Source organism: Zea mays, chromosome 4, assembly GCF_902167145.1.
Source record: "Zea mays cultivar B73 chromosome 4, Zm-B73-REFERENCE-NAM-5.0, whole genome shotgun sequence".
NCBI classification, from domain to species: domain Eukaryota; kingdom Viridiplantae; phylum Streptophyta; class Magnoliopsida; order Poales; family Poaceae; genus Zea; species Zea mays.
Genome location: NC_050099.1, coordinates 131,801,297 through 131,815,362, shown reverse-complemented (window position 1 = coordinate 131,815,362; position 14,066 = coordinate 131,801,297). Strand labels below are relative to the sequence as shown.

General features: G+C 46.4%; 1 protein-coding gene across 1 annotated transcript; it reads right to left on the bottom strand.

The window, feature by feature from the left end:
* Positions 1 to 11,842: 11,842 nt before the first annotated feature.
* On the bottom strand, positions 11,843 to 12,857 carry LOC100277241 (OSJNBb0048E02.16-like protein). Its single transcript, XM_008680511.4, has one exon. The coding sequence runs from the start codon at positions 12,532 to 12,534 to the stop codon at positions 12,307 to 12,309; it is 228 nt and encodes a 75-aa protein (XP_008678733.1). The 5' UTR covers positions 12,535 to 12,857; the 3' UTR covers positions 11,843 to 12,306.
* Positions 12,858 to 14,066: the final 1,209 nt, after the last annotated feature.

The following is a 14,066-nucleotide window of genomic DNA, read 5'->3' as shown; positions in this document are numbered from 1 at the left end:
CATTACTGCATATGGAAAGACTTGTGTGCATGTACGACCCATATTAGGCTTGTCTTGGTCAAGTGAAAGTCTAGCATTGTTACTCTTGGTGATCAACATCGCCTAGATGGTTCAATGGCAGTTGAGGTATGGTGATCACCTAGATAATGTGTGGGTGACCCAATTTAGGTGTTATACACAGTCATGTGCAGTTCATCATGCCGGGTCAGTGAAGAACTAGCTCATAGATAAAATTTAGTCCTTGCATAGACTTAGGGGGAGCAATACCCTTGCGCAGGTGCTTCAATGAGGACTGGTGGAGAGTGCCAACTCTTTGATACATCGACAAAATCTTATGGAGTCTTTTAAATCCTTGTTTTACTTTCTGTTATTATATTTGAGCAATTTACTCTGAGTATTTACATTTCAAGTATTGTCATGATATCATATGGTTTGAACTAGTGTGTTTTCCTTTTTTTGTGAAATATATTAGGCACTAGGGTTAAGTTGAGCTTGTTCTTAGGATTTAATTACTACTACAATTTTTACCTAGGTGAGTGAACCCTCCATAGAATATTACATCATAAAAAACCTCTATCATCCATTTGTCATAGTCATTCCCATCAAATTGTTCATGGTCATACATGATTTCGTTGTAATTTCTCACACACAACCGTGAGAGATCATTCTCATTGTGCAAGAACTATAGCATCCACCAATATTCTTTAAGATATGCACTTGTTGGGTCCCCATAAAACCTATTGAAATGCAAAACTCTATCTACCATAGAGTTCCCCATGATCTAGCTGTCGATATGTTATTTAGAATATGATTTAATCTCCATCTAAATCTCATTCATACACATCCTAAATCTTATTCTTACACATCATATCTAGGTCTCATCTTAATAACGATGGGATCTCATCTTTCTACTTAAGAGGAAGAGCAGAAATAGCTTATATAATTCTGCAAGAACATGAATTTCACAAACTTCCTTAGATTTGTAAACCCTAAATTTGGCATTAAGGAATTTAGTTGGTTTTTTCTCATGTGGGAAATAATATCAGAATGTATTTGGTGTTGTGTTCTATTATTGAGACATGGCACTTTCAATAAATGCTAAATAAATATATAAATGTAGTAGTAGTAATAATAATAATAATAATAATAATGGTAGCATCGTGCTGGCATTTTTGGATGTGCATATAAGTGTGATATGAGATTTAAACACATATTTGAATTCAAATTTGAAAACTAAAATTGGAAATTTGGAAAAACAGAAAATATAAAAGAAAAGTAAAGGGTAATTCTCCTCTGCGCCTAGTTTCAATATAACCCCATGGAGTGGTTTTACCACATCCAACAATATACAAGCGTGCAAGAATAGTCTGCTATCTTCCCCACCACAGTTAACATCCATACTAACCACCTCACCAATGAGTCCAGGAACTGTAGCACCCCTCATTTCATTCATCTTGTCGAATAGGAGGTTGAGGATTCTCACACACATCTCCATCTTAACGAAACTCATGTTTGATGTTTTTAGGGTTTTTTTGTACTCATGTAGAATGACAACATGTTGGCCCACCATCCACGATGGTCATTCAAGCGCTTTCTTCTTATCGTCCAGTGAACCAAATTTAGCAATAAATAGATTCTCCACCTTGTCTCCAACGAACTAAAGTTTGAGGCCAAAAGTATTGCTCCATGTTAGGTTTGTTGCATTCTGGATGGTGGTAATATGTAGGGCTAATGGAGAGAAAACTTTAGCGTTCATTGCCCACTTCACCACAACCATATCCTCCCCTTCCTTGTCATCACTTAGTGCAACAGCTTCTTCCTCATCCAAGGTTAGGATGCACCGATCTAGGACGTCCTCAATGTCCTTCCTAGCATTAGATGTTCAGAATGCGGTCCATTGCCATCAATGACCGCAATGGAGGGTGTGTAGGCTGAGGGAAAAGAAGCGACACTAATCTTTGATGAGATTGTTCGCACACATGGTCCCAAGTGGTGCACTCTAGCCCTCGTGGGGAAACAAGGGTTGAGGTTTATGCTATCGTGGAACTAGCTAACTAGCATTTGGTGGGTGATTGCTATTGATGTTTAGCAGCACAGACACACTAGATGAGAAGTCCATGGTGGGGTGGTTAGATCTCGCTGAAGTTTGGCTGAGATCTAGATCAGGATCATGTTCTCACTTCAGTAGACCTTAGGTCATGGGCTCGACTCTCGGTGAGAGCGCATTTTGTGTGTATAAGTTGGTAACTTGTGGCGAATTGTTAAAAATATTATCTCATCGAAAAAGCACTAGTAGAAAAGAACTCTAAGCTTGCGGTGAGTTCAAATTTCTACTGGCGGTTTTGGTTATCGCGCGCCAGTGAAAATAAACAGGTGGACCTGATTCAAAAACCGCCAGTGAAAACACATTTCCACTGGCAGTTTTCTCAACAGAACCGTCAGTGGAAATCGGCTATTTCCACTGGCAGTAGGTGTAAGTAAACCACCAGTGATAATCTCATTTCCACTGGCAGTTTGCTTACACCGACCACCAGTGGAAATAGCTGATTTCCACTAGCGGTTTACTTACACCGACCACCAGTGGAAATCATCTATTTCCACTGGCGGTTGCCTAATCCAACCGCCTGTGTCCTTTGTTGTATAAATACCTATTCATCCTCACCGATAGGAACTGCAGCTCGTAACCAATTCTATTGGAGGCAATTTTGGAGATCCAGAGTTCATAAAATACAAGGAGGAGTTTTTTATCTTCGTTTTTTGAAAGAAGCTAAGGTTGGTTTATGTTTCTCTTGCCATCATGGTTGTGTTCTTCTGCCTTAATTACAATATGCCTTGAGAAATGTCGTACCACCCTTGGCTAGTTTTTCACACATGATGTAGTAGCCCAGCCATATATGCTCACGTGGATTATTAGTTCAAGTACACTTAAAAATGAAACTGTAGAGAATTCTTTGTCGTTAACAGATTCATCTCAGCCATTTAAGACATTGATCTGTAACGGCAATAAAAATCGGGTACCGCTACCACCTGCTTCCATATATATTTTCGCACGAGTAGACAGTCACTACCAAAATTAGCTACTTTGCCGTGTGTCTCAGACACACGGCAAAGGCTCTTTTACACTCGGTAAAGCCTTTGCCGAGTGTAACACTCGGCAAAGAACGCTCGGCGAACGGTACATCGGCAGCGGTCTCTTTGCCGAGTACTTTTTGTCGGGCACTCGGCAAAGAATTTGCCGAGTGCCATTTGACACTCGGCAAAGAAAAGTCACCGTCACGACGCCAAGTGACGGTGACGGATCCTTTGCCGAGTGCCTCCCCCGACACTCGGCAAAGAGGAAATTTTGCCGAGTGCCTGCTACCACGGCCCTCGGCAACGACGGGTCCAGTGGGCCCCACCGCCAGTCCCTGTGCCGAGAGCTCTCGTAGGCACTCGGCAAAGGAGGACTCTTTGCCGAGTGTCTAGTGGACCGGCACTCGGCAAAGAGTCCTCCAGTGGGCCCCTTTGCTAGTCCCTTTGCCGAGTGCAAAGATGGCTTTGCCGGTTCCCAGGTTTCCTTCTTTGCCGAGTGCCATGGTCAGCACTCGGCAAAGATGGCTTTACTGGTTCCCAGGTTTCCTTATTTGCCGAGTGCCATGGTCATAGCACTCGGCAAAGCGACCCTTTGCCGAGTGTTACACTCGACAAAGTGACCAGGATGTCCCTTTTTTATTTGTTTTTGATGTTCTATCCAAACAAACAAAAGATATATATCATTCACATCACATTATATATCAATCGCATCACAGAATGAACACATTTATCATCAACACCATATATATCACAAAGTCTCACTAAAGTCTCACAAATATAAGTCAGGATCATCACAAAATAGATATAAGTCTGGATCATCACTAACATCACCAAGTATCTCACAAGACAAAGTCTAACTAACATCACCAACACTCACAAAGGTAAGTCTGGATCATCACAAAATAGATCATCAACGAGGTGGGCATCTGGACTGGTTCGGCGAAGGGCTGGACGAAGCATGAGGGTTGTTCGACGCCGCCGATTGACCCTGCACAGAGAAGAGATTGTATGTGTGAGAACATATGAATATATATCATGCAGTACTAAAATTTTGATACTCACAGGAGTAGTGAACTCTGTAGGGTCAGCTGCAGGGAACAACGGAGGTGGTGGAGCATGACCCTGTGCGGCGCCAAGGCTCTGCATGTACGCGAACATCTCCGCCATCCTCTTCTCTAGCTCCTCACGTTGCCTCCTCTCATCATCTAGCTGAGTCTGTAATATTTCGCCCTAATGTTACGATAATGCAAAGAGAAGATATATAATAATCAATGAACGATGAATAGATAAGGAATAACCTGGAGTTGCTGGATACGATGCTGTGAACTGTCCTGCCGAGGTCGTATGGCTGGGCTCGCGCTCGTGCTCCTTGCTCGCACCTGAGAGAGAGTGGGAATGGAGGACGAGTCGATTGCCCCGTCGGCAATCCAGTACCGCCCATGCCTCTTGCCTCCTCCGAACCTCATGAGGACATCTCCGTCGATGTCCTCGGTCCTCGGATCGTAATCTGGCCCATGGACCTCCTTGGCCATGGCGGTGTACTCACTGAGGCGGCTGTGGATGGCGGGGTTGGTGTACGCCTCGGGCCTGTCATCCGGGTTGTAGGTGACGTCGGACGTCACCTTCCCCTTGTGGGCCATAGCATATGCCGAGAACGTGGAGCAAGGCGCGCCACCATGTGTCGCCGACTGCGAGAAAACCAACGAGATGGTTAGAAATCATGTCTAATCGAAAGTTATATACCTAAATAAAAAAGAGCGCGTACCCATGCTTCCGCGTATTTGCCCAGGCTGCGGCTGCCTTGATGGTGGGAGGGACCTTGCATCAGCAAACGCCGTTCCCGGCTAGCGTTGTGTGCCTCATCCCACTCAGCCGAGCACCACCTCTGCACCATCTGCTCCCAGCACTCAGGATGCGCGGCGCACCAATGAGGAATCATCTAAAAAATATAAGTACACCGCATATCAGAAGATAAAAATAAGCATATTTAGTACCAATAATAAAGTTTTGTATGTACCTGCAAGTACTGGTCCGGAGTCAACGACATGGTTCGGGCGTCCTTCTTGTTCACCTTCTCCCCAAGGACGAAGCCGTGGTAAGTGACGATGGCCTGGATGCGTGCCTCGTAGTGCATGTCCACGACGAGCTTCTTACAGCACGTAGTAGACACCACATCCGCCCTGGCCTCGTATCCAGCATCGCATCTGAAGAAATCCTACATACAAAGACGATGTATCCATACATTATTTCAAGAATATGCAACAAATGCGACTTATTAAACAATATAGTGCGAGGAAGACTTACCCACAACTCTTGCTTCACTCGCTCCGCCTTGTTGTTGAATTGTCTGCCGTCCCGATCTACTGCATCGGGGGCGACGGCGAAGTGGTCGAAGGTGTATGCTGGGCTCGTCACTCCGGCGTACTCGACAAGTCCAGGGAAGTGTTCCCTGCATAGAAGGCCAAGGATGCCATTGGGGTTGCGGCCGTGACCCCCTGCAGTCTCCAAAACCATCCAAGACCTGTCCAAGTGATTAAGATGAACAATTAGTTTCTATTATTAATTTGAACATATAATATGAAAAAGCAGCAACAACATCTAAAGTTACCTACCTCTCTCCATCGGGTCGTATCAGCGGACGTCTGTCACGAAGTATGGGTCGCTTAGGGAGACTCGCGGGACCTCACAGGTAGATACTCCTCGAACCTGAGGAGCCAGAACCTGAGACGTCTTGCTGAGCGGCGGCGTCGTCGTCGTCGTCCTGCTGCGCAGCATCGTCGTCGTCCTGCTGTGCCACATCGACAGCGGCTTGCTGCTCCACCTGCTGCTGTACGGCGTCGTCCTGTTGCGCCTCCTCCTTTGTCCTATGGGTGCTCCTCCTCCCCCTCCCCCTCCTCGTCCTCGTCCCACCGCCCATCATCTTTGTCCAACAACCTGCAATTAAGAGTAAACAATTAAGCACAGATAAAAAATATGTATTTAGAAACATATGCAAAATAAATGAAATATAGCATTACATCGATTAAAAATAATCTTCATATGTGTCCGGGTTAGCCGGATCATAAGTGTCATCATCACTATCAACCATTTCATAGTCAACACCATCTGAAGGCGCAATTTCATCATTGCCATTGCCTTCAAGTATTTCTAAGTCATTCTCATTTTGCACCTCATCATCCTCGTCATCAACAACCATTTTAATATCTACTTCCATTCCGATCGCTTCGGTTAAGTCTATCTCAAATCGCCCTTCGAGCCCATCTTCTTGGAAGAACTCTCTGTCATATGTGTCTGGGTCTAAGTTATAATCTTCATCGTTTGGAACAGGTAATTTAGCGTGCGGTGATACCTTATACACAACATCCCAACCCTTAAGATGTTGTTTCGTTTGGCACGCATATGGAAGATAATACACTTGTGTGGCCTGTTGGGCCACAATATAGACATCGTCTCCTGGTAAGGTGGAATCCTGTCGAATTTCGACTAGCCCAAGATTAGAATGTGTTCGTTTCGTAACTTCAAGGTCAAACCAATGACATTTGAATATCACTGGAGTAAGAGGTTTGGAACCATAAAAATTGAGTTCATATATTTCTTCAATTCTTCCATAATACTCGACCTCGTCAAGCCCGGGCGTAAAGACTCCAGAACACGTGGTTTTTCGATTGGGTCAACTTTGGTCGTAGCTTGTTGTGCGAAAACGGTATCCATTGACGTCATACCCAGAAAATTTCCTGACCCTATAGGCAAAGCCATTGGCTACTTGTCTCAACTCGGCACTCATAGACGGCTCTCTTTGGCCCTGCAAGTTCAAACACGCTAGATTGTTATATTATTCGCACGTAAGAGCAACTTCAAATGACAAACTAAGCACGTACCTTACGTTTAAACCAGGAAATGAAATCGGGCAATCCATTTCCCGCACCCTTTCCAAGAAGGGTATCATATTCCTGTGGAGTTGGGTCCCTTGATCGACGCCAGAATTCATGAAGAAATTGCTCCATGTATGGCGTCACCTCTTCAAGGTTCTTCAATACATATAGCATGATATGCCGCCACTCTTCATGTGTCAGGGTCTTGGTGGTCGAACCACTTGCGCTTCCGAGTTGCCCTCGAAAAATGCTGAGGTTCGATTCATTGTCGCCATCATTATAACGAGGGGGTAGATTATGCACGCTCGGCAGTTTGTCACCATAGTAAGTTGTTGTGAAGTTTGACACCTCCTCCAGTATGTATGCCTCTGCAATGGAAGCCTCGATTTTGCATTTATTTCTACATTTCTTTCGGATAGTCTTTAGACATCTCTCGATTGGATAGCACCAACGTCCCTGCACGGGCCCCCCATTCGTGCCTCATACGGGAGATGAAGAATCAAATGATGCATCGGATTGAAGAAGCCGGGTGGAAAGATCTTCTCCAGCTTACACAGTAACACGGGTGCCATCCTTTCCAAGTCTGCAATCATGGTCCGAGCTAACTCTTTTGCACAAAGCTGGCGGAAGAAATAGCTCAACTCTGCAAGCGCTAGACAGACATGCTCAGGGACATAGCCTCGAACCATCGCCGGAAGAATTCGTTCAATCCATATGTGGAAGTCATGACTCTTCATCACTAAGACTCGCAGAGTAGATAAGTTCACCCCCCTACTAAGATTAGCTGCATACCCATCAGGGAACATTAACATCTTGATCCACTGTAGTACTTCCTTCCTCTGGGCCCTGCTCAGGACGAAATCGGCCTTAGGCCTTCTCCATGTCTTACCACCACTAGGCGGCTTCATCTCTTGGTTTGGTCTATCACATAACTCTGCCAGATCCACTCTTGCCTTTACGTTATCCTTTGACTTATCAGGAATCTCCATAATTATTGCCCAAAGTGCCTCGGCGACATTCTTTTCAGTGTGCATCACGTCAATGTTGTGTGGAAGGAGCAGGTAATCATAATAGGGGAGCCGAGTCAAGCCCGACTTATGTGTCCACATATGTTGCTCACCATATCCCACAAAACCACCTTCTAGGTTGGCCACGAGACCATCTATCTGTTCGCGAACTTCGGCACCAGTCATCATTGCAGGTGGGCGGTCTGTCACCACGACACCTTTCGTAAAGTTCTTGATGTATAGTCGGAATGCATGGTTAGGAGGGAGAAATTGTCGATGTTTATCGAATGACGAATATTTGCCACCCTTCTTCAACCAAATGAACCTAAGAGCTTCCTTGCAAACTGGGCATGGGAACTTACCGTGAACACACCAGGCGCAAAATAGCCCATACGCCGGAAAGTCATGCATGGAGTACTGGTACCAAACATGCATTTTGAAGTTTGTCTTCGTAGCTCGGTCGTACGTCCATACCCCTTCCTCCCAAGCACGGACCAATTCATCAATCAAAGGCTCCATGTACACGCCCATTTTATTCCCCGGGTGTCCAGGAATTATCAACGACACGAATATGTTCTGTCTTTAAAAGCATACGCCGGGGGGGGGAGATTGATGGGGATAACGAACACGGGCCAACATATGTATGGGGCAGCGGTCATTCCATAGGGATTGAACCCATCTGTGGCCAGCGCAACACGAACATTACGAGCCTCTTTGGCTTTCTCATGGTGAATGGCATCAAAGTGGGTCCATGCTTCACCATCGGATGCGTGAACCATCTTGTCAGGATTGTATCGTTTGCCTTTTTTGTGCCATGTCATCTGTTTCGCGGATTCCTCTGTCATGTATAGACGCTAGATCCTCGGTATGAATGGAAGGTGGCGTAGGATTGTCACGGGGATGTCGAGCTGCCTCTTCTATCCATCACTAGAGTCTACCTCCATGAACATAGACGATTTACACTTTGGACAATACTTTGCCTCAGTGTGTTCTTTCCTAAATAGGACGCAGCCCTTCGGACAAGCATGTATCTGCTCATACGTCATCTTGAGTGCACGAAGGAGTTTCTATGCCTCGTACATGCTCTTTGGCAGAACGTGATCCTCCGGAAGCAGGCTGCCAATAACTGTCAACAAACCATCGAAGGCGTCTCGACTCATGCTATACTGCGACTTGAACGCCATTATACGCCCAATGGCATCCAGTTGAGAAACCTTTGTCTTGCCGTGAAGGGGTTTCTGTGCCGCGTCAAACATGTCGTAGAATGCCTTTGCGGTCGCCTTTGGCTCGTCCTCCGTACGTCCTTCGGCGTACTGTGCCTCGTGATAGTCGTTCAACATGTCTGCTACCCCAGCATCAGCATCGTAATCCTCGACGCGTTGTCTCACCACCTCCTCTCTCGTGCGATGCGCTTCACCATGGAAGATCCACCGAGTATAGTCCGGCGTAAATCCATTCTTCCAAATATGTTCTACCATGACCTTCTTTGGTTTTCTTTTCCGGTTGTCACATTTGCTGCACGGACAAGGGACTAGGCTAGCTCCTTTAGCAGCTTCGCCATATGCCCGTTCCACGAAAGCATCGGTCTTCCTAATCCATTCTGGGGTGACATCATTACGTCGAACGCGGCCCGTGTACATCCACTCACGGTCCTCCATCCTCTAACATATATAACCGAGTATAGTTTAATATAGACATGTAATGCATGTACACTACGTTCCTACCTTCTAATAGGTGAGGATAGGTCCTAATCCCACCCGCGGTTGCGTAGATGGAGTTAGTTTCCATGCTCTACTCCGATCCGAGATAGAATTTCGGCAGCACCTCCCCGCTGTTCTCCGGATACACGTCCTGTCAGGGAGAGTGTACTGTCCGGAGAACAACAGGGAGGTGACGCCGAAACTCTTTCTCGGACCGGAGTAGAGCATGGAAACTAACAACATCTACGCAACCGCGGGCTGTCCAAAAAACATGGACAATTCGAAACTGATACATTTGTAGATATGCAAAGATCTGCATATCTACACCGTATCTCTTTCGAACGAGAGACGCCTAACTGGGTTACGTGATCTACGACCATGATGCGGAAATAGAGGTTATACCTAGGGTGGCGGTGGAGTCAGGCTAGTGGGGCTGTGGCGGGTCGGTGCAGTGGCGACTCGACACGGTGCAGGCAGACCCGCAACGGCTACGAAGACCTCTGCAAAAAAATAAACAAGCCTGTCAATACAAAATTTCGGCAGCACCTCCCCTGCACGGGGAGGTTTCCAAAACCTGCAAATAAAACTGACAACACAATGGCTGACATCCACACATATATCAACGGCACGATGGCCGACAATCACATTTAATCGACATCCATATCCACAATCACCAACTAATATTAATTTTTACAACTAATTAATAGAACAACCATATCCATATCCATATGCACACATTTATGTTTACTATTTATTTGTAGTGGAAACTAGAAGAACCATATCCATATCCATATCCATATCCATATCCATATACACAATTAATCCATTCTTCAATTACGTACCGGAGGCGAGGACGGCGGAGGCGCGGACGGCGGCGAGCGGGCGGACGGCTGGCGGACGGCAGCGCGTGGGCGGCGCGGCGGTGAGGCGGCGCGGCGGTGAGGCGGCGCGTGGGCACGGCGAGTGGGCATGGCGGCGGTGAGGCGGTGCGGCGGCGCGTGGGCGGGCGGCGGTGAGGCGGCGCGGCACGACGGCAGTTTAGCGCGGCGGCGAACTGCGCTCAGAAACAGAGAGAGCGAGGAGAGAAAGAAGAAGAAAGGAGCCGGGCGGAAATATATTTTTCCTTCTTTGCCGAGTGCCCGCGATCTGGCACTCGGCAAAGATTTTTTTTTTATTTTTAAAATAAGCTTTGCCGAGTGCCAGATCGGCGACACTCGGCAAAGGATCCTTTGCCGAGTGTCGGCCAAGGGACACTCGGCAAATATTACTTCACACTTCTTTGCCGAGTGCCTACCTGGGAGGCCCTCGGCAAAGCATATTTTGCCGAGTGTCACCATCTGACACTCGGCAAAGTACATTTGTATTTTTTTGGTTTTGGCCACCAAACTTTTTGTGGTTTGTTCCTACACTATGTAGACCTACATGTACCATTTGGGGACAATTATAACAAATGATACAAATGATACATGAAACCTAAGAGAACTAAATCTACTAACGATTCAAAACTCTGTTATAATTGTCCACAAATGATACATGTAGGTCTACATAGTGTAGGAACATACCACAAAAAGTTTGGAAGACAAAATCAAAAAAATACAAATATACTTTGCCGAGTGTCTATAGAAGACACTCGGCAAAGAGCATTTTGCCGAGTGCCCAATATGTGGCACTCGGCAAAGAAGCCTCTTTGCCGAGTGCCAGCAGTTGGCTCTCGACAAAGACTAACGGCCGTCAGCTTTGGGACGGCCGCTGACGGCCCTTTGCCGAGAGCCCCCTTTGCCGAGAGTTTGACACTCGACAAACTTGTCTTTGCCGAGAGCCCCCTGTGCCGAGTGTTCAGCACTCGGTAAAGGGGCTCTTTGCCGAGAGCCTAACTTTGCCGAGTGCGGCACTCGGCAAATCTTTCTTTGCCGAGTGCCCGACAAAAGGCACTCGGCAAAAAATGCAACACTCGGCAAAGCCTGCGATTCGGGTAGTGAGTGTAGCCAATGCAAGCCCCAACAAGCAATAGTGTGCGCAGTGGATTTCTCTCTGCCACCTTAAGTTTGCTCAAATGGTCAATTAGTTCAAGCCTTATTATTAATGCGTGTGCACATGATGCTAATCAAAGGAAAGCAAATGGTGCTGCAAATATAAGCAAGTCCCGAACGAAGAAATTGATGCAGCAGGTATGACAACATGATGGACCATATATATATATACTGCATAATTTATTTATTTGGTGATTATTAACGTTAACAGATGTACATGAGAATGTGCGATGTACGTACAACACATGCATGCGTCTCCATCGTCCCTATGCATGCATACCTCTTTACACACACATACACGTACATACAGCGCGCGCACACGAACGAACAAACTAGCGACGATCGATCTAGCTAGCTAGGTCTGTCCAGCAGATCGATCGAATTATTCATCACCCTCTCTGATATATTAAATGAGCACGACATGTATAATAAACATACATTAACGACATATAAGAGCATCGATCAAGGAACCTAGTAATAAATGTAACGACGAGAGCTGCATATATATATGGAGGAGCACGTGGATCGGGCGGTGGTACGGTGCTGTCGTCGATCGGCAGTGGCACGCGCGGCGTCGTCGATCGGATTGGGGAATGAAGGCGGCGAAACGGTAGCGGCGGCAGTGCTAGCCGGCGACCTTCTTCTGGTGGAAGTTGTTGATGAAGTCGGAGGCCTTGCTGTCGACGTCGCGCTCGCCGACCCACCAGCCGCCGTAGTCCTCGTCGCTGGAGCGCACCTTGCGCACGTACCCGGTCCGGCCGTCCCAGTCGCTCATGTCGTCGTCGTACTCGTACCGCCTGGACTTGCGCAGGAAGCTGAAGATGGGGCAGAAGAAGGACGACTTGCCTCCCATGGCGGCGGGCGGCGTGCGCGCGGGAAGCTCTGCTCTCTTCTTCTTCGTTCAGTTACCAGCTGGCTAGCTAGCTAGCTGGCTAGCTAGTCGCCCCTGGCTATATTTGTCACAACTCACAAGCAAGTTCTTCAGTAACGCCGGCGCGGCAGTGATGAGCCGCGGTCGAGACCACTAGCTGATGATGAGAGAGCTGAGTAGAGTTTGTAATTGCTTCGGTCGATCAACTTAATTGTGCTGGCTTAATGGTGCCGAGAAGGGAGGGGGGCATGCAGCTGGATTTATAAGAGGGAGCTGTGGATCGACGACCATATGGCGCGCAGGCTTGGTGGTGGATGCAAGCTGGCTAGGGTTCTAAATAATATACATATATAGAACTAAAGGTGATGGAAGAGTACAGGATCGCGGATCGCGCGGGGGAATGGACGGCCAAGATCGCTCGATGTGAAATGATGCTAAAGCGCGTGTTCTAGCTACGACGTACGTACTGCACCAGGCGCAGACGATCCTCCCCTAGCATAGCAGCTATACACTGGTGTAGGCTGTACAGACGGCCGGAACGGAAGAAAAAAAAGGGGGGAGGAAAGCACGCATGCATGGTACAGTAGCTTCAGCTGCACTGCACAGCATAATTGATCCTTCTTGTTCCGAATTCCGATCCGGCCTGCTTGGACTGGACCAGAATTAATTCGCCGCCAGTCGCTCTCTCTCTCTCACGTATATATACAAACTATAGTAAGCAGCTTTGTATACATATTTGCCAAAATCCGTATGAAAATATCTCCCTGTTCTTGCTTCTTCTAGATAGCTAGTAGTACGCTGTTGTCATGCATATATGCGTAATACACGCACGGTGTATATATATAGAGAGAATATATATATATATATATATATATATATATATATATATATATATATAGAGAGAGAGAGAGAGAGAGAGAGAGAGGGTTCACATTTAAATGATAAAAAACTAAAATTATACAGTTTTAAACCACGTCCACTTAACCAATAGAACCCATGTATCTTTATATTTTATAATCCACACGTGAATATAAATGAAAACCACATCAATATAACATACCGTCTACTAGTTTTACTCTTGAGAGCAGTGGCACATATGACAGACACCGGACCACCCGGTTATCCCGGGGCGTGATCCATACATCTTCATTGATATCTGTTATTTTTATATCAAAATATATCGAAAATTTTTAAAATGTATTGAAAAAATATTATATCTCTAATAAATCGGTCCGGGGTGTGGTCGGATCGCGTGGATCGACGTAGACCAGCAGCTAGCACGTACGACGCGCATCTCCTAAAAAAGCTACTTTACCGGCCGCAGCTAGAGCTAGCTAGTTTGCTGTGGAAAGAAACAGGTCAACACACGACACTCAAACCGGGTGTGCGTGCCTTTGGCTTAGGTTAATCTTCGAATCTCTACCCTTTTTGCATGCAGCAAGCTACTAGCTCTTGTTTAAGGTTACTGCAAGCTGTTTCAGTTCCCTTTGGCGCCTTTATTTGGCCTGTTGTGT